The sequence below is a fragment of the Pogona vitticeps genome, chromosome 1, assembly GCF_051106095.1.
Source record: "Pogona vitticeps strain Pit_001003342236 chromosome 1, PviZW2.1, whole genome shotgun sequence".
Taxonomy (NCBI): Eukaryota; Metazoa; Chordata; class Lepidosauria; order Squamata; family Agamidae; genus Pogona; species Pogona vitticeps.
In genome coordinates, this window is record NC_135783.1 from 303,601,981 (window position 1) to 303,620,576 (window position 18,596).

The window sequence follows — 18,596 nt, forward strand, 5'->3', positions numbered from 1 at the left end:
CACTATTGCACATGTCTACATGCTACAAATGTCTACATGCTAATAAGATTGTACCCAGTGCAGGAATTGCACAGGTTTATTGCCAAATGGCAATAACGTCTTATATTGGGACCAGAGAACAAAAATGAACAAAGCTCAATAAATCACAAAATATGTACAATGTGAAACTGACTGAGGGCACAGTTACACTACTGAAATGAAGTGGGAGCTGAGTTGGGGTATTTGAAGTGGGTTTAAAATCACGTGGTCTGTTTTGGGTTGGTCCTCTTGGGAAAACCTTTTTTTTTTCCAGTTGTAAGCTGTGTGGTATATTGGTAGAAGGGAATACATGGGACTTCAAATCATTGTATTTATAGGCACAGGCACTCGGCTTCTTAGTAGAAACAAGGGAGAGTGGGACTGGGACCGGAGGACTGGTGAGGAGCTAAGGGAGCAAGCAAGCGAGTGAAATAATGTTACAAAATAACTCCCATTAAAAAGAAAGACATTCTTTCTCCTCAAAAAACTTCCACAAAACCCTGGAGGGTTTGCAGAACCATCTTGTAAGGGAGTAAGAGAGGGAGCAGTGGCCTTGTGCTGGCTCCATGGCTCATACTTTGTGCAAGACAAATACACAGAGCTTTAGAGGGAAGTCCCACTTGCAATAGGAGCCACCTTGGCTTCAGCCTCTAGTTGCTGAGGAAGTTCTCTGGCCCTGGTTGACCCACTCACTTGCTTCCCTGCCTCCTCCTACACCCTTCCTCTGCTGGAATCCAAGACAGCTGATTTGACACAAATTATTTTTAATGTATTTCAAAGTGGCATAGCAGTAGATCGGAAAGGTGTTGTTGTTTGTTGTTTAGTTGTTAAGTCGTGTCTGACTCTTCATGACCCCATGGACCAAAGCACGCCAGGCCCTCCTGTCTTCCACTGCCTCCCGGAGTTGGGTCAAATTCATGTTGGTAGCTTCAATGACACTGTCCAACCATCTCGTCATCTGTCGTCCCCTTCTACTCTTGCCTTCACACTTTCCCAACATCAGGGTCTTTTCCAAGGAGTCTTCTCTTCTCATGAGATGGCCAAAGTATTGGAGCCTCAGCTTCAGGATCTGTCCTTCCAGTGAGCACTCAGGGTTGATTTCCTTTAGAATGGATAGGTTTGTTCTCTTTGCAGTCCAGGGGATTCTCAAGAGCCTCCTCCAGCACCACAATTCAAAAGCATCAATTCTTTGGTGGTCAGCCTTCTTTATGGCCCAGCTCTCACTTCCATACACCGCTACTGGAAAAATCATAGCTTTGACTATGCGGACCTTTGTCAGCAAGATGAGGTCTCTGCTTTTTAAGATGCTGTCTAGGTTTGTCATCATTTTCCTCCCAAGAAGCAGGCGTCTTTTAATTTTGTGGCTGCTGTCACTATCTGCAGTGATCATGGAGCCCTATTAGGTCTCCATATCTTCCCCTTCTATTAGCCAGGGGGTGATGAGACCAGTGGCCATGATCTTAGGGTTTTTTTTAATGTTGAGCTTCAGACCATCTTTTGCACTCTCCTCTTTCACCATCATTAAGAGGTTCTCTTGACGAAACTGTAATGGCCTTTCTCCTGCTTCGTTTTGAACTCCAAGGCCAAACTTACCTCTTGTTCCTTTTATATCTTGATTCCCTACTTTAGCATTCCAGTCCCCTATAATGAGAAGAACATATTTCTTTGGTGTCAGTTCTAGAAGGTGTTGTAAAGTTTCATGGAATTGGTCAGTTTCAGCCTCTTCAGCATCGATGGTTAGTGCATAAACTTGGATTACTGTGATGTTGAAAGGTCAGCCTTGGATTCGTATTGACATCGTTCTATCATATTTGAGATTATACCCCAGTACAGCTTTTCCACTCTTTTGTTCACTATGAGGGCTACTCCATTTCTTCTATGGGATTCTTGCCCACAATAGTAGATATGATAAACATCTGAACTGAATTCGCCAATTTCCATCCATTTTAGTTCACTGACGCTCAGGATGTCAATGTTTATTTTTGCCATCTCCTGTTTGACCACATCCAGCTTCCCAAGGTTCATAGATCTTACATTCCAGGTTCCTATGCAGTATTTTTCTTTGCAGCATCAGACTTTCTTTTCACTTCCAGGTGCATCCGCAGCTGAGCATCCTTTCGGCTTTGGCCCAACCACTTCATTAGTTCTGGAGCTACTTGTACTTGTCCTCCGCTCTTCCTCAGTAGCATGTTGGACGCCTTCTGACCTGAGGGGCTCATCTTCCAGCACCATATCTTTTAGCCTTTTGTTTCTGCCCATGGAGTTTTCTTGGCAAAGATACTGGAGTGGCTTGCCAGTTCCTGCTATAGGTGGATCGCGTTTAGTCAGAACTCTCCAATATGACCTGTCTGTCTTGGTTGCCCCTGCACGGCATAGCTCATAGCTTCTCTGAATTACTCAAGCCCCTTCACCACAAGAAGATAAATCACCAGCCCAACTGTTGGCAGCATTTCCAGTTCTTAAATGATACAGTGATAAAATAGAAAAAAGTGAGAGCTTTCGCTGCAGTCTGGAACATGTGATCCTGGCATCCAATACTTGATGAACCCCACAGACATAATTTACGTCAACAGAAGCGAGCACACATGTCAAAATGATTCAAAATAAATTGCGTTCACAATTGAGTTAAAATAAGCAACCTCCTTGTGGCTTTTTAAATTATCTCTAACTACCCTCACTTTCCAATCAAAGATGTGCGCTTAGTTGTATGTTGTGTAAACAGATATTTTTAAATTTATTTCAAGTATGCTAAACCCAACACATACCCAAGAATATTTCAGCATGTAAGTTGCACTCTGAGTGAAGTATTCAGCCACATAATGAGATACAAAAAGTATTGTTATAGCTGATAATTCAATGTAAAATAAATGGAATAAAATTAATAAATGTATTACATTTATTTAAATATTTTTTGTAAATCAATATTATAATCAAACTTATTATATTAAAAATTAATATGAATAAAAATAAAGGTAAAATAAATGGGAAAAGTAGTGAAGAAAGAGCCTGTTGACTGAAGAGTCTGGAAGATGATGAAGAAGATTCCTCTTTATACCTCAGAATGAAATGAAACTTGCATAGCATTATATGGTCAAACAGTAATGGCACAAGCAAAAGAGCACTCTAAAAACAGCAGAAAAAATATCCCTCAGATGCTTGTCTGAATAGTAAAACATGCTCAGAGGCAGAGCTTGGAAAAGTCATATTTTAGAACTACAATGCCCACAGTCCCCTAGACAGCGAGGATTTCTCCCACTTCTCTCAGACAGCTCATCAAACAATAGAAAGGGAGGGGGGGTTGGAAGAGTCTTCTTGGTTAGCATGTTCCACGACTTCATTCCTTCACTGAGGAAAGTTCCACAGAAGTACCTGACATGACAGTGATACAGCTAATGGTTTCCCCCTCTGGCAAAATCAGGGTTCTCCCCAAACCTTACAGTCCCTCAGTTGGAGTGGCTAACAGACAGGATCTCAGTATTAGTTCCCTGATCTGTAAATGTTCTTCCCTCTCAAGACTCTGAGGACAGCCCAAGATTTTTTTGTGACCCAAAGGAAAGGCCTTTCCTTCCATGTGCAAACACCAACAATACAAGCAAATGGAGCAATGTCCTCTGACGCCAGTGAAGCAGCAAGGAAGTTTAGGGATCCCAGCACAGGCCACGGAGCACACACAGCTCTGCCTTCCAACGGAGAAGAGGAATAGCTGGAGGATGCACTGCCGCTGATCCTCCAGCATTTGCTGCCTTTAAAGATAAAGCTTGTCTTGTAAGACACTCTTACTCCAGATAAGCCATGCTGGTCAGTTTCTGCATGGAAAGATCTTAGAGCTGCTGTTCTTTATACTGCCCTTTCCTCTGGCATGATCTGTATTTTAAGAGAAACCTCAACAACTAGGTATTTAGTATTATAAATACAAAAAGTACATAAAAGCATAATAAATTTCTCCACAGAACTATGCTTCAAATTATCCAGGAAGCTATGTTTCTGAACCCAGGTAAATGAAAGATCTTGAAAAGTTCCATTTAGTTATTTATTTTTCATAAAGACAAACCCAAAAACAACTATGTTGTCCATAGTCCCACTGTACTCAAAAGATGAACGCATATATGAAAATGTTGATGGTTTGGTGTTATGTTTCTTTGTTTATCTGTTTGTTTGATCTTAGCCAACTTGAGCATGTAGTACGAAATGTGGGATATAAAAGTAGGTAGGTAGGTATGAATAAATAAATAAATTTTTAAAATGATTAGCAGGATTTCATTTGGTTTCATTATGTTGTATTATATTGTATTTTTAGTTTCTTTGTATGTCAGCATTTTTACTCACAGTATACATAATGTTCTGACTCAGTGATGGGTAATTTATTTCCACTGGTTCACATTTTCCAGCTTCTGATTGACAGCATATGCCCCTTGAATTTATTTCATGCTGACCTTAAGATCCAGTGGCAAATGTATCATTTTGGTGCATAATCAATTTCATAACATACACTGGCATCATGAAATGCAGCCATCCTCTTGATGAATGTTCCAATTATTGACTAGTAGCAAACCTCCACTTTTCAGGTGCCTCAGCAGATGGTAGCAGACTAACTCCAGTTTTGGATGATATTGGTTATCTAGATTTATTTCAGTCGGACATCTGACCCTGCATTGGAAATGAAACGGCTTTGGTCACTCTTCTGAATAATGACCTAGGCTGCAAGAAAGACAGGGACAGTGTGAAATCATACCCCAAAAAACCTTCCTGGGTTAATGGACTTCAGTTAACAACAGAAGTCAGCAGAGAGAAGGGAAGCCTTGTTTGCAGCTTGTTAATCATTTGAATCCTCTCCTCCCTACACCTGGTGTCTGGGTCATAGAATCATAGAAAAAATTGAGTTGGAAGGGATCTACAAAGGCATCAAGTCCAGTGCCTTGCTCAATGCAGAAATTCAACTCAAAGTTTATTTGACAGATGGTTCTCTAATTTTCTCTTAAATGCATTGAAGCACTCACCACCTCCAATGCTGTACTGCTCTAACAGTTAGGAAGTTTTTCCTGATATTCAACTGAAATCTGGCTTCCTGTAACTTGAGCCCATTAGTACACACTCCACACTTCTGGATAATCAAGAACAGTTCCTGCCCCTTCTCTGTGTGACAATCTTTCAAGTATTTGAAAAATATTATATCTCCCTTCAGTCTTCTTTTCTCAAAGCTAAGCATGACCAGTTCTTTCAGTCTTTCGCATAGGGCTTGGTTTCCAGTCCCCTAATCATCCTTGTTGTCCTCCTCAGAACTTGTTCCAGTTTGTCAGCATCCTTCTCAAAGTGTGGTGTCCACAAGTGGACTTGAATATAGTTCTTCTGTATTCATGGAGCCCACTATGTACCTGCATTCCTGAATGCATACAGAAATCTAGTGCTGCCATGTTTACAGCTCCCAAATCTGGTTTTTGGGTCCAACAGAACAACTTAAAAAACTCCAGTTAGCACCAGCTGGACTGTTGTGAATGCATTCAGTTTCAGAAAAGTAGAAGCCCCAGCAGTGGGGGAAGAGGGTATGGGTTAGAAGGGAAACACTCTGGGCTGATTTCAATTGACTTTCAAATCTTGTAGTCAGTGGAAAAATATGGAGATCAGACTGGCCCAATCCTAGAGCATTTTCTTTATAGTTTGTCAATGTAGTTGCACTCATACTCTCCCCTCAGAAGCTTGCTTGAAAATGATGATACCTTGATTACCGAATGCACTGTCTTATTCCTGTCCCTGTCAGAACATTTCAGGGAGCCTCTCTCTTTACTGTTTAGATATAGTTCAAAGTGTTGTTTTTGACCATTAAAGTTACTAATGCATCTAAAAGGTGCCAGTTGTGGAAGACCTTCCTGTGAGTTGTACACTTAATGCTTACTTCCCCCCCCCATCATTTTAAGGTATCTGGCTTTAAATTAGGAGTGGGTTCATTTTTATGGTTGAATAGAGAGCTGATATCACTCCATCCTCCTAAACACAGTAAATCATGTCTGATATTGAAGGCTAATTTGATGCAGGCCTGGTGAAGATTTGGATGGGAGATCATCAGAGAATACCAAGTGCTGTAAAGGGAAGAGAGTTCATGCAACATATCCCAGGTTGACTCCTTGACATCTCTTCTACCTGATGCCCTGGAGAGCTGCTGACAGTCAGAGCTGAATGTAGCGTTCACCTTAAGTTATGCTTTGTAGGTTATGCATTATTCATGTTATATGTTAATGTGGTTAAGAGGTGGGACCGAAAGACATGCTAAAAGGCAGAGCCTGAGAGAGGAGCGAGTCAGTCTGAGTCTGGAATCGGAGAGAGAAGGATAGTTTGGGGGTCTGAGGAGTGATTAGTTAGAGTGTAACCTGTGAGAATTAATATAGAAGGTTAAGACTGATGATAGATGAATCCTGAAGAATGTGTTTATGAATTATTCCCGAAACCATCTGTAATTAATAAACCTGTTCTGTTGAAACGTCAGTCCTGGATGGGCCTTCATCTTTTCTAAGTAGACTAAGTTAATAAAAGAGATCAACTGGTGGCAGTGTATCAGAGGGTGTGTTGAGGTACCTTGTGAGCTCTGTGTTTGGGGAACGAGGGTGATCGCCACACTGACATTACTGAACTAGATGGTCCATTGATTTCACTCTTTGTAGGACAGCTAGAAGCAATACCCCCCAGTCTATTTTAGAGAAAAAGCTTGTACAACTACTCAACATCTGTATAGGAGCTCGATTATATTTTCTCCTAATTACATTAGAGCCCAAAATGCATGGATCACCTATATATGTTTAGTGGTCCATTGGGAAGCAAATCTTTGCATAAGTACACATGTGGATGCTGTAACATCACCACTGCAGTGCTATCACTGGAAACCTCAATGGTGATTCTTATATTTTAAACGAACAAATGAACAAACAAATGAACAAACAAACAAGCAAACAAACAAATAACATTTCTATTGAAATGCATACAATGAATTAGTACTTTTGGGACAGGGCTATAATGTCATAGAGGCACCTTCCTACCAATTTTATCAGCCATTGATCTTTGCGGCCATATTACTAAAAAGTACACAATTGTTCACCAACAGTAGTATCCTATCTTCCTCTCTGATTAAATGATGGTGTACTGACACAATTAACAACTATCAATCACTGAAATTCCATTGTAACTGTCATTGAGTAACAGAATGGGCCAAAATTCCTCATTCATTGAAAAATAACAGCCTCCAGCTTCAAAACTGTAGCCTAAAATGGCCATTTTTTGTATATCCCAGCTGGATACAATCAAACAAGAAATGAGAAAGAGAACCGGCTAAGCAGATCACAAGGAAAAGGAGGTGGGAGTCAACAATTCTAATTTTAAACCACAGCTGCTTGAGTACCTCTCTCTCTCTTTCTCTCTCTCTCTCTTTTGTCTGTCAGTTTCATGAGTTAATGCAAAGAAGAACTCTGTCTTGTCTAGAACCTCAGTCTTATTTGGAAAATAGAAAGAGAGAGGGAGACAAAGAAGAAAGAAAGAAAAGTGTAGTTTGTTTTTAATAAACCTACACAACTGGAGTTGAGGTGCTGCCATTGAACCTCTTATTTGCATTTTACTATTCTCCGTGAGCTAGATAAATTGGTAGTGAGCTTTGCCAAGCACTACTTTGCTGGCATTGGTGGCATCTTGAACCCATCAGTGCTTCCAGTGTGTGATGTTTTAAAGTAGCTGAAGCCACAATAAAATGGATATTATTATTATTATTATTATTATTATTATTATTATTATTATTATTATTATTATTATTATTATTATTATTATTATTATTATTATTATTATTATTATTATTATTATTATTATTATTATTATTATTATTATTATTATTATTATTATCATCATCATCATTATCATTATCATCATCATCATCATCATCATCATCATCATTATTATTATTATTATTATTATTATTATTATTATTATTATTATTATTATTATTATTATTATTATTATTATTATTATTATTATTATTATTATTATTATTATTATTATTATTATTATATCGGATACAAACAACTAAGAATTGCAATGAGCAATGGAATATGAAGTAAAAGAATATCTAAATAAATGACCAGCTCAGGAGCATGCCAAACCTATTTGTTTCTAAGTAAAAATTAAGCAAGGTTTGTGTTCCACAGAAACTCTTTCCAAAGTGGACTAGCAAAATGTATACACAGACAACAATAGAATGGCACCCACTTTGAGTTATCATAGATAAAGAGAACATTTGGAAGACCGACCAACAGCTAACAAGGAAGAATTTGGCTAACAAGGAAGACTCAAGCAGGCCATGAGGTATTGGTGGGGGATGGAATCTCAGGTCCCATAATGAGCTGAAGAATAAAAATGCAAGAAATAGTTCTTAAATGTCCATAGTCTGAAATGTACAGAATGTTTACAGCGAATCAGTCATGATACTAGCATCATTCCTGCATTCTTAGTCAAGTGACTCAGTACATAATCATAGCTGTGAGATAAAATAACAGAATAATGGATTCAGTCAGTGGATCTCTCTTTGTTCTACATGGAATTTCACTCCCCTATAAGAATCCACAGGACAAAGTCTCAAATGCAACAAATTTGCAGTGTCCACCCACCCTTGCATTGGTTGTCTCTCACACCACTCCCTGCTGCTGCCATCGCTGTTGTTTTTAACACTTTTTTAAAATTTATTTCAAACTGAGATAGCACTAGTTCAGTATCACTGATAAAAAAAATATAAAAGAGCAGAATACAAGATTTCCCTGCAGCCCCAAACCCTGAGATCCATTACTTGTTCAACAGACCCCACTCAGTTGAACACACATGTCAGCACACAGGTGGGCTGGCATAGAAGAAAGCCTCAAAAGTAACCATTTTAAAAGCCTGTGTAGCCCTTTCAACTGATATACAACACAGTTTTAAAATGGATTAAAAGCTGTCCTAAGAGGACACGCACATTGTTTCAAAAACTCCGTGTGAAGGAGCTGTAGAGAAAAAGGAGAAAGAACAGAGTGAGCCATCCCCTCAGCTAGAGATGCCTGAGATGAAAGGAGAAATAGAGGCAGGGAAGATAATAGAAAGTGAAGAGCTGAATGTAGAGGAGGAAACAGAAATGGAATCTAAGGGAAAGAGGGAAAAGATTGAGATTTGTCTGGTGGAAGAGAGAGAAGGAGAAAGAGGGGAGGAGTTAATTTTACCCATGTGGGAGGGGAAAACAGGAGAGGAAGGCGGTATGAGACAATTCAGTATACCAATGACAGGAGAAAGGAAGGAAGGAAGAGAAAAGGCGGGAAGGAGAAAAGAACTGGAGTATGATAGAATGCGAGGGTTGTTAGAGGACTTCCCTAATTTAAAGGTAGGAGGATTATTACTTGATCCAGATACATCGAAGGAGAGGGGGACATCGGTGGATCTGTTAGAATGGACAGTCATGGTTTTTCCATGGGGACAAGGTCCCTCAAGGAAGGTGATTCGTCCGGACTTTTCCTTCAACTACCCACCACCAGAGGTTGGGCACGACACCCTTGTTGTGAGATAATTTGCATGTCAGGAGTGCTCTGATGAGGAAGCCCACTGACTGGGAATGTTTTGGGCCAGCCCCTCAATGAATCCTGTCAGTTCTAAGACAGAATTGTTGTCCCCACAGTATGGACAGTTACCTGATATCAGTTTGTTTGAACCAGTAGAAGTTGTTGTTGATTCACCTAATGTTAAACCAAATAAACCTGTTAATGTTCAAAAAGAGACTCAGTTGTCATTTCCTGCCAAAGGAGAGGAACTGCTCCAGATCTTTAATGAACCCAATCACACTACGTGACTGCCATGTGACTTTAAACCAACTGTAAAAACCCTGACCTGGTTTATTTCAATAGTGTGATTGCATCCTAAAAGGAATTTGTATGACATATGTAGTTCAGTTCTCCAACTTAAAGAACATTTGAAAAATTCACAAAGAACAGCTGGGAAGCTGGCACTGGTGCTTCCCAACATCTGCAGCCTAAGGCATTTGCCCTGCTCTGACTCATGGAAGGGCTGGCGTTGCCAAAAGCTTATCTAATTCTATATTCTCTCCCTGCAGAAGCCAATTCAATGCCTACAAATGCTCCAAGAAAGACAGGAAGGTAATAGCACCCTTCCAATCCTGCTCCCCAGCAATGAATTGACTCATCTGATATGAATTGTGTGAAAACTCAGTACAACTGAGTTCACAGTATTTTGGTTTAGATTCAGTCATCTGTCGCTAGCACCAAAATCACAATTACCACTTAGGAGGGCAGATTTAGCAGCAACATTAAAAATCCATCTTCCTGTTTTCTTCCCATGAAATGTGATTGAGACAGAAGAGAGAAAGCTTATTTGGGAACCCCCAGCATGTCTTCTATATGTCACAAGAGTGTAAGAGCCCAGCTGAATGAGACCAGAGGCCTGTCTAGTCCAATGATCTACTTATATAGTCGCCCACTGTGAGGCACACTAGCAAGGCAACTGGATGAACAGCTACACCCTTCCTTGTATAATCCCCAGCAATTGACATACAGTAACAGAGGCTTACTGCATCTGCTACTACCAGGTGGCACAAAGCCATCCTGACTAGAAGCCATTGCTGGCCTGGATCTCCATGAAGTCATCCAAAATTTTAAAGCCATCCAATTGGGCAGTCATCATTCTATCCTGTGGTGTTGAATTCCACCATTTTCCTTTTTCTCAGAGGAGAATCCTTTTATTAATCTCAAACTTCCCATCATTCAGCTTGGGCAGATGGCTCTGGTTGTTACTGCTGATTAAGTTGGTGGAAAAGATCTTTGCTTTTTCCACACTACCACACTATTTATAATTTTTTTTATGCAGGTCTACAACACCACTCTTTGCTCACCAGTTTTTGCAAGCTAAACAGCATTAAATCTTTAAATCTTTAAATCTTCCCATTTTTAACCCAAGCATGCTGATGCACATGCATCAATCCTGTTAGCCAAGGGCTCATCCAAAGTTACTCCAGCAGGATCTTCTCCTTAAATGAGAGTTTTGGCACCCGCTTCCCAATGCCTCTTCCATCTTCTTAAAGTGACTATCTATTATGGACATTTTCCTTTCTGAATGCCTGCTTTCTTGTGTCAATCCATTGCATCCTGAAGGGAAAAATTATTATTCCAAAGGTCTGCCATTTTTCAGGATGACAGCTTTTACTGTTTGAGATATAGATCTGGCTAGCTAGGTATACAAGGTGGGTGAGCCAGACTAGTTTGGCGGTTGCGATGGTGGTGATGACGATGATTAGAAAAACGAGGCTGCCAGGATCTAGCCTTGTCCCCGCCTTCTCTTGTGTTTGTCCAACGGGGAATCCGAGCGAAACCTTCCCTTTGTTTGTAGCGTCAGGGCGGGAGAAGATTCCTCCTGGTGGGTCGGGATGTGGGTGGGGTTGGAGAAAATGGGCTCAGACCCGAAAAGCAGTCCAAAGATCTATTCGAGGGCAACGCGCGTCCTTTTAACCGAGAACAAAAATGCACCCCACACCCCGGCGGAGCAAAAGATGCGAGCCTTCGGGGTCGCTAGGATGACATGGTCAGACATTCGCCCTTCTCCGGGGAAGGGGCCCACCAGGCTTGCTCGCTTGTTCTGGGGAGAGCTTCTTGAAGTGTGAGTTTCGAGGGCAGGGTCTGCTCACGCAGCCCCTCAGCCTCGCCAGCCCAGCCAGCCCACCCCACCCCACCCAACGCTCATCCTTCCCCAAGGCGCCTCGGGGTGGGTCAGCCCGGGGACCTTCTTGATTAAGAAGTAATTTTCTGACGCACGAGACCCGGATTTTCTTTCCTTCGGCGGCGGTGGCCCCGAGCTGAAGTAGGGTGGGGAAGAAGAAGAGGAGGAGACCGCCTCACTCCCCCGATCCATAAAATCTGCAGTGCCAACTTTTCAAGGAAGGGCGATCGGTCGGCGGAGGCGAAAGCCGAGGAGGGAGGCTCTGAGGCTTGGAAGGCAGCCAAGGCGGCGGACGGGTGCCGGGAAGCAGCAGGTCCCTCCTGCGCTCCCCCACACCCGCTTCCCCAGCGCCCAGGGGAGATCTCCTCCATTGTCTAGGAAATGAACGGCTCTCGCCTCAGGATTGCTGCCGCCGCTGCCAAGGAAGACGGGTGGGCATTGGGGGTGGGGGGGGGGGGAGACTGAGGGAGCGCGCCAGGAGAAGGAGAGGGAAAGGGGGCGAAGGACTCCAAGGACACCAGGGCGAAGGGAGAGGGGCTCCGCGCCCTCCCTCGCTCGCTTCACCGGCGCGCCGAGCCTTACCTGGAGGAGGAGGAAGAGGAGCAGCGTTTCTTCTCCCGCCGCACCGCCTCGGCTCGCTCCTCCCCGGCAGCCGCCTCGTCCAGGGACTGGGGGGCCGCTGCGGCCGCGCCCTCCATAGTCGCGGCCGTCGCCCCTTGGCTTCTGGCCGGCGCGGGCGGCGGTTCCTTCGAGGGCTGGTCCGAAGGCTGGACCGGGCAGGGGGCGGAAGGCGCTGTCCGCAGCTCCGCGGTGCTGAAAAATCTCTCCGGCGCCGCAGCCGCGGCTCTCTGGGCCGACAAGGCGCGTGCGCTAATCCAGGGAGACCAGATTGGGGAGGGGAGCGGGCCGAGTCGGGCACGTGGTCCAATAGCAGCGAAGGGAAGGGGAGGGCGGCCGGACAGGGTCGGCGGGGAGCTGCCGGGGTCTGCCATCTTGAGGGGTCCAGCTGGGTCTAGACTTAGGAAGGCCTCTTCTCCAGCGGTCATCCTATCCAGGGATGCTCAGGCACCCGAGGGTGGTCTACCCCCAGACTTGTTGGTCTTCTGGAGTCCTGGCCATTTTCTTGAGGCGTGTTTGCCTCCAACTTACTTGTAGCTGCCACATTCCTGGGGGTTGGTTTATTTCCTACCTTTCAAAAACAGCTTTTCGTGTTTTTTTTTCTTGGAAAGGTTAGGATTTAATTGCAAATTATTTTGCGTTTCTTGAAAGAATAGCCCTTTCAGTGTGAACTGCTTTTCTTTTCTTGGAAAACAGAAATATCCTGCTCCTGCACTGGGAGGAAAATGTATCACAATTAAAGCTCCAGTACCATGCTGGCTGCAGGATTTGGGGGAGTTATAGTTCCCCCTGCCAAAACAAACAAAGAAACAAAAACCCGAAACAAAAACAAAACAACAACCTACCCGCCCCACCCCCTTTATTGATGTTTGATCAGTTCTGGGAAAATCTTGCTGCCCATTGCTCCAAAAAGCAGTACCACTAAAGACTGTCTGGCTATGAAGCATCATTCACTTTTTAATTTCTCATTTTAGTACAGTATTTATTTTCACAAAAGAACCTGTATTGAGAAAGAATCGAGGCAAGAATTTGTTTCTTATGTTATACAGACTATGTGAACAAAAGATACTGACTGAAATGCTTAATATTTTGTTTCATATAAGCTACATTGCATAGAAAGTAGAGATTACTTTCCATGCAATGGAAAGGGGTTATTTGTATGTGAATGAGACTATCCCCGCGCATCTGGACTTAACAAGGGGCCGGTCGCTGCGGTCAGCCCATCCACTCATGCATCTGCCAGGTACAGCCTCGCGCATCCTTCCAATTTCTCCCAGAGTTCCACTCCTTTTCCTGCTCGCCTGGCCATTCCAGGCAGTGGGAGGGAGGATGACTAAGTTATTAGCTGAGCAGGAAAAGAGCGGAGCTCCAGGAGCGATTGGAAGTGAGCGTGAGTGGATGGGCCAGCTGCAGGGGCTAGCCCCTCATTAAGTCCAGATGTGCAGGGTTATTCGTAGTTGTATACGAATACAAATACTGTACCCCCATCTCTAATGGAAAGCTTAAAAGGAAAGGGATATCTATACAATTTATTGCTGTGCTTCACTAGTTAGTTAGTTGGTTAGACATCCTTCAGTCTCGAAAGACCATGGTAACGTGCTCTGAATGGAGGACTTGGAACAGCGTCTAGTGTGGCTGAGGAGGCCGATTCGAGAGTGACAGTCCCTTCCACACTGAAGACAAATCCAATCTGTCCCCTGTCCAACTCCCTGATTTTGCTGCTTTTGTGACTTCCTCTTTGCCTTGGCCTGCTGGACAAGGGTCTCTTCAAATTGGGAGAGGCCATGATGCAACGTCTGCCTCCAGGCTGATGTCAGGGTTTCCCATCTGTTGAGGTCCATTCCTAAAGCCTTCAGATCCAGATGCACAAGGTTATTCGTAGTATTAAGTCCAGATGTGCAGGGTTATTCATAGTTGTATACGAATACAAATACTGTACCCCCATCTCTAATGGAAAGCTTAAGATGAAAGGGATATCTATACAATTGTCAAATGTTGCACACTCAGCAGTTACAGGCCTTCTAGGGAGGGGATGGTGATATGTGGCCATTTAGATTTTCCTAAAATTTCCCTAAAATTAGATTTTCCTAAAACTGCTGCTTGTGGTAGTTATATTCCAATGATAATTGAAGAGCCACACATTCTTTGCTTCTGTATTAGTCTTTTGTAACATTGTGATGGATTTGTTTTCTGCATATTGAAGGCCACAGCTAAAAGCTTCCAGTATCCCAGTACACTTCCATCAACCAAAAGCCTTTGTGTGAAGAAACAAAATAATGCAGTGTACTATTCTGCCCAAAAGCTGACAGTGAAGTAAGGGCTTTTTATCGTTGGGAGTTTGATTGAGGTTCAGCAATAAGAAAAAGCTTCCCACTGTGCATGCGCAATTCATTCTCTTGCTTTCGGGAACAATGGCAGAACTCCCTTGATTTCAGTGCTTTTGGACTTTGCCTTATAACAGCGGCTGAACTCCAAGCATTGTTCTTACTATTTATGTGGCTCTTCTGCTCTCAGCCTTTCTTTTCATGAAAATGGCACATGATGTGCTTCTCCTGCTGTGAAAAGACATGGCAAAGAAATACTATAAATTGTTAGAATGGTAAAAGCAAAGTAATCCATTTGCTGTTTAGAATAAGCTCTTCATGTCTTAATGGCATGGAAATCTTAAGGCAGTATAAAGAGCATAAGCCCTTCTGCAATACCATTTTGAGCATCCTCTCCTTAATGTAGGATAATGATATTTGCTCAGCTAGCCTAGATATGTCTATTCAGAAGTAAGCCCCATGGAGTTCAGTGGGACTTATTCCAAGATAAATGCCTGTAGGATCTCAGCCTTTGGGTGCAACCACACAGTGAAGCTATCTCAGGCTGGATTGGGCTAAACAGGATCACCCAAAAGTGAGGTCTGACATTTAGAACAATTCTTGCATATTGGATGGTTTTGGAACAGGAAACCACACCACACAGCAACCCTATCTAGCTCATTCCTCCCTCTCAATCTCCTTGCCCCCTCATTCTCTCTTGTCTTCTCCCTCTGTTGGGACTGGGGGAAAAGGTGAATTTTAAAAAATATATTTAGAATGAAAATGCCACTTCATTGACTTGCCCACCAAAGTGACACAGTGCTGAACTGTAAAGAAAAAGAGGGAAAAGTGACATATTACTAGATTGAAAAGGAAAAGGAAAAGAAAGAAAAGAAGGAAAAAAGAGAGGGAAAAGAAAAAAGAGATCCCCTATGTCCTTTCTGTTTCCCCTTCTGCAAGGAGTTGGAGAATCTGGATCCCCCCCTCAATTATTGATAATTGCCTTCTCACCGAAGTAACATAGCACTGAATTGTTCAGAAAACACTTATCAGTGCTGATTTGGTTCAATACTGGCAATCACATATACTAGAAATGGAACTCAAACAGAATGATCTTGACTGTGCTAAAAAAAGAAGCAAAAAAAAAAAAATAAAAAACAAAAAAACAGCAGCCCCTCCCAGGGACCCAAAAATGTGCAGATAACAATAGAAAAGCATCAGGCTGGCTCACAATTACAATATGTCAATTACAACCTGACCTTATCAAAAGCAATCCAAAACACAATATAAAGTGCCCTCTTAAAAGACTGAAGGAGGAATCCTTAAGACCAGGAAGATGCTGAGCAAGAAAACAGTCCCTATTACATGTGTCTGACTCACCCAAAAAATAGGCTTGCTGTTTATCATTACAGGAATGGCAGTGGACAGACCCAAGACTGCTTGTGTTGTGCTCCACGAGAAAATAATGAATTGCTTGACAAATGGGCAGGAAAGGATTTATCTGAAATTTAAAGGCTCTGCTTACTGATTTATTATCTTTGTTAAATCCTTGTGATACTTCTCCTTGAACTACAATAAATAAATAAATAAATAAATAAATAAATAAATAAATAAATAAATAAATAAATAAATAAATAAATAAATAAATAAATAAGGAACTAACTGAAATGTATAGGCAGATTGATTTGACAAGTTTTTGTAAACATGTCACTATATGTTACATATTGCAGTTTAATGAAGGCTGAAATCTATTATGATGGCTTTATCCCAGAAGATGGAGCTGAGGAGTGTAAGCGAGAAAAGATTTATAAACTGGAGTTCTTGATTTGTACAATGCATCTCTGAACAATCCAGCATTTAAACAAAACACAGTTGAACAACAGAAAATTGTTAAATCCTTGTGACATTCATATGTCTTGTTGCTTTCTCCTGCAGTGTTGCAGTACTCTGTGTACAGGCCTGGAAAGAAAATAGTGGACAGAAAACTCAATAAGAATGGGGCATCCTTTTTTTTAATCAACACTGCCTGCATGGATACTCATGATCCCTTCCTTTATGTGCCTCCAATTCTTTCTTGCCTCGATTCTTTCTTGGTCACTTACCCCACACCATCTCACCCAAACAACAACTTCTTCTCAGGAGCTTTATCCATTCAGTCTGAACTGTGGTATCATCAACCCAGGTACAGACCACTCTCTCTCACTGCTTTGCTCACCCGAGCAGCTATGTGTCTACAGAGGAGAAGGATCCCACTCACAGGTAGGCTCTACATTCAAGCAAGCACCCTGGAAAATCTGGAGAAAATCTTGCTCACATGCTGAAACTGCACACAAAGAGGGGATTCTCTCCAAAAGTATCCCTGTCCACTCTGAGAAAGCAATGACAGAGAGGGAAGTGGTTTGTTGCTCTTTTCTAGAATATGTTGATGAGAATCAGCTAGGTAACAACTTCATAGGTCTATATTCTCTGCTTGACAGTCCTTCCTCATACATAACTACTACACTACTTATATCATTATATTACTGTACAGATACATACATATTTTACAATTTATATAACATTAGATGTTCCCCCATTATTCTGTCAAGGGCTTATAGCTTTTCATGTAGTTTTGCCATGATGCCATCTTTGCTCTTTTGTCTTCTCTTATGCATGGACTGCATGCACTGCTAAGCACACATATGGAACATTATCGATGTAGTAGTTCTGGTGGCTTCTTTCTAGGGTTGATGAATAGGAACCAGATTTGTTTGCTGGGGGATTCTGAGAATCGATTAAAAAAAGCAAATTTTCCAAAACTCTGAGGGTGATGATGATATTCCCATGCTAGGATATGATGCAAAGGAGGAGAAAAGGAACTTCATTGTTACATATTGATTCCTCAGCCAGGGGGTGTTTTTGTAGCTCTGCAGATTCCTATTCTTTGTTCTCATCTTGTATTGAAGTATGGTTGGAGCCAGATCTTTGCTGCACAGACACACATGGCCTTTCACCCAAGGGCACTGTGATACATGGTTAAGGGGCATCATTTGGGTGACTTGTCAAGGGCCATAGGGAGGACAATATTGTCACTTCTCATCAGAATCTCCTTCAGTTTCTTCCAGGGCCTGGGAGCTGTTGAGATCACAGTCTTGGGCATTCTCTGGAAATAAAAGGAAATGTTACAGGTTAAAATCTCTCTCCCTCTCTCTGTTTCTGTCTCTGTGTACACACACACATATACTGAGAAAGCAATATATATTTCCTGTTTGGAATTCATAAAATGCCTGTTCTAATACTGAATATAGGTATACTTAAACAAGCTTTTTGGATCCTCACTTACAAAAAGAACGTCTTCCCAAGTGGGACATTTAATCCCATTCCCAAACAAAATCATCCCACAAAGAATTTTTGTTGTACAGTGTCTGGACCCAATGTGTTGTGGAGAACTGTGTGATCCATGCAAAGCTTGGAAAAATTACTTTTCCCAGACTTGCTTTTAGGGAGTTGTAAAAATATCACAGCACCTTTCATAAAATTATAGAAGCATGGAGCTGGAAGGGGCCTGTAAGGCCATCGAGTCCAACTTCCTGCTCAGTGCTTTGCTGAAGTGGAAAAAAAACAAGTGGGGTTTTGTGAGGTGAGGTGGTCCTGTCAATTCCTGTGGCTTGCCAGGACTATCTCACTTCACAGAACCTTTCTTTGGGGAAAGATGTATTTCCTCAGAACAAGCAATTGTGGGACAAGGCATCCTTCAGTCTCAAGAGACTATGGTAACATGCTCTGAATCGAGAAGTGTCCTCTCCAGAGCATGAAGCCTGGGTAAAGTAATATGGAGGAGAGGCTGTTACCCAAGCAGCAGATCCCCCCTCCTCACATTGCTGAAATGGTCCAATGGAAAGGCGAGAGCCAATACAACTGGCTCCAGCAACGTCGCAGGAGTTGCCAAAATGACACATGCTG

At 42.3% G+C, this 18,596-nt stretch overlaps 1 protein-coding gene across 1 annotated transcript in view; it reads right to left on the minus strand.

Moving 5' to 3' along the window:
- DISP2 (dispatched RND transporter family member 2) overlaps nucleotides 1–18,137 on the minus strand; it is a 36,357-nt gene extending 18,220 nt beyond the window's left edge. Inside the window, exon 1 of the mRNA XM_072986274.2 lies at nucleotides 12,316–18,137. Within this exon, the coding sequence (XP_072842375.2) occupies nucleotides 12,316–12,779 (464 nt within the window). The 5' untranslated portion in view covers nucleotides 12,780–18,137. The remainder of the gene's footprint in view (nucleotides 1–12,315) is intronic.
- Nucleotides 18,138–18,596: the final 459 nt, after the last annotated feature.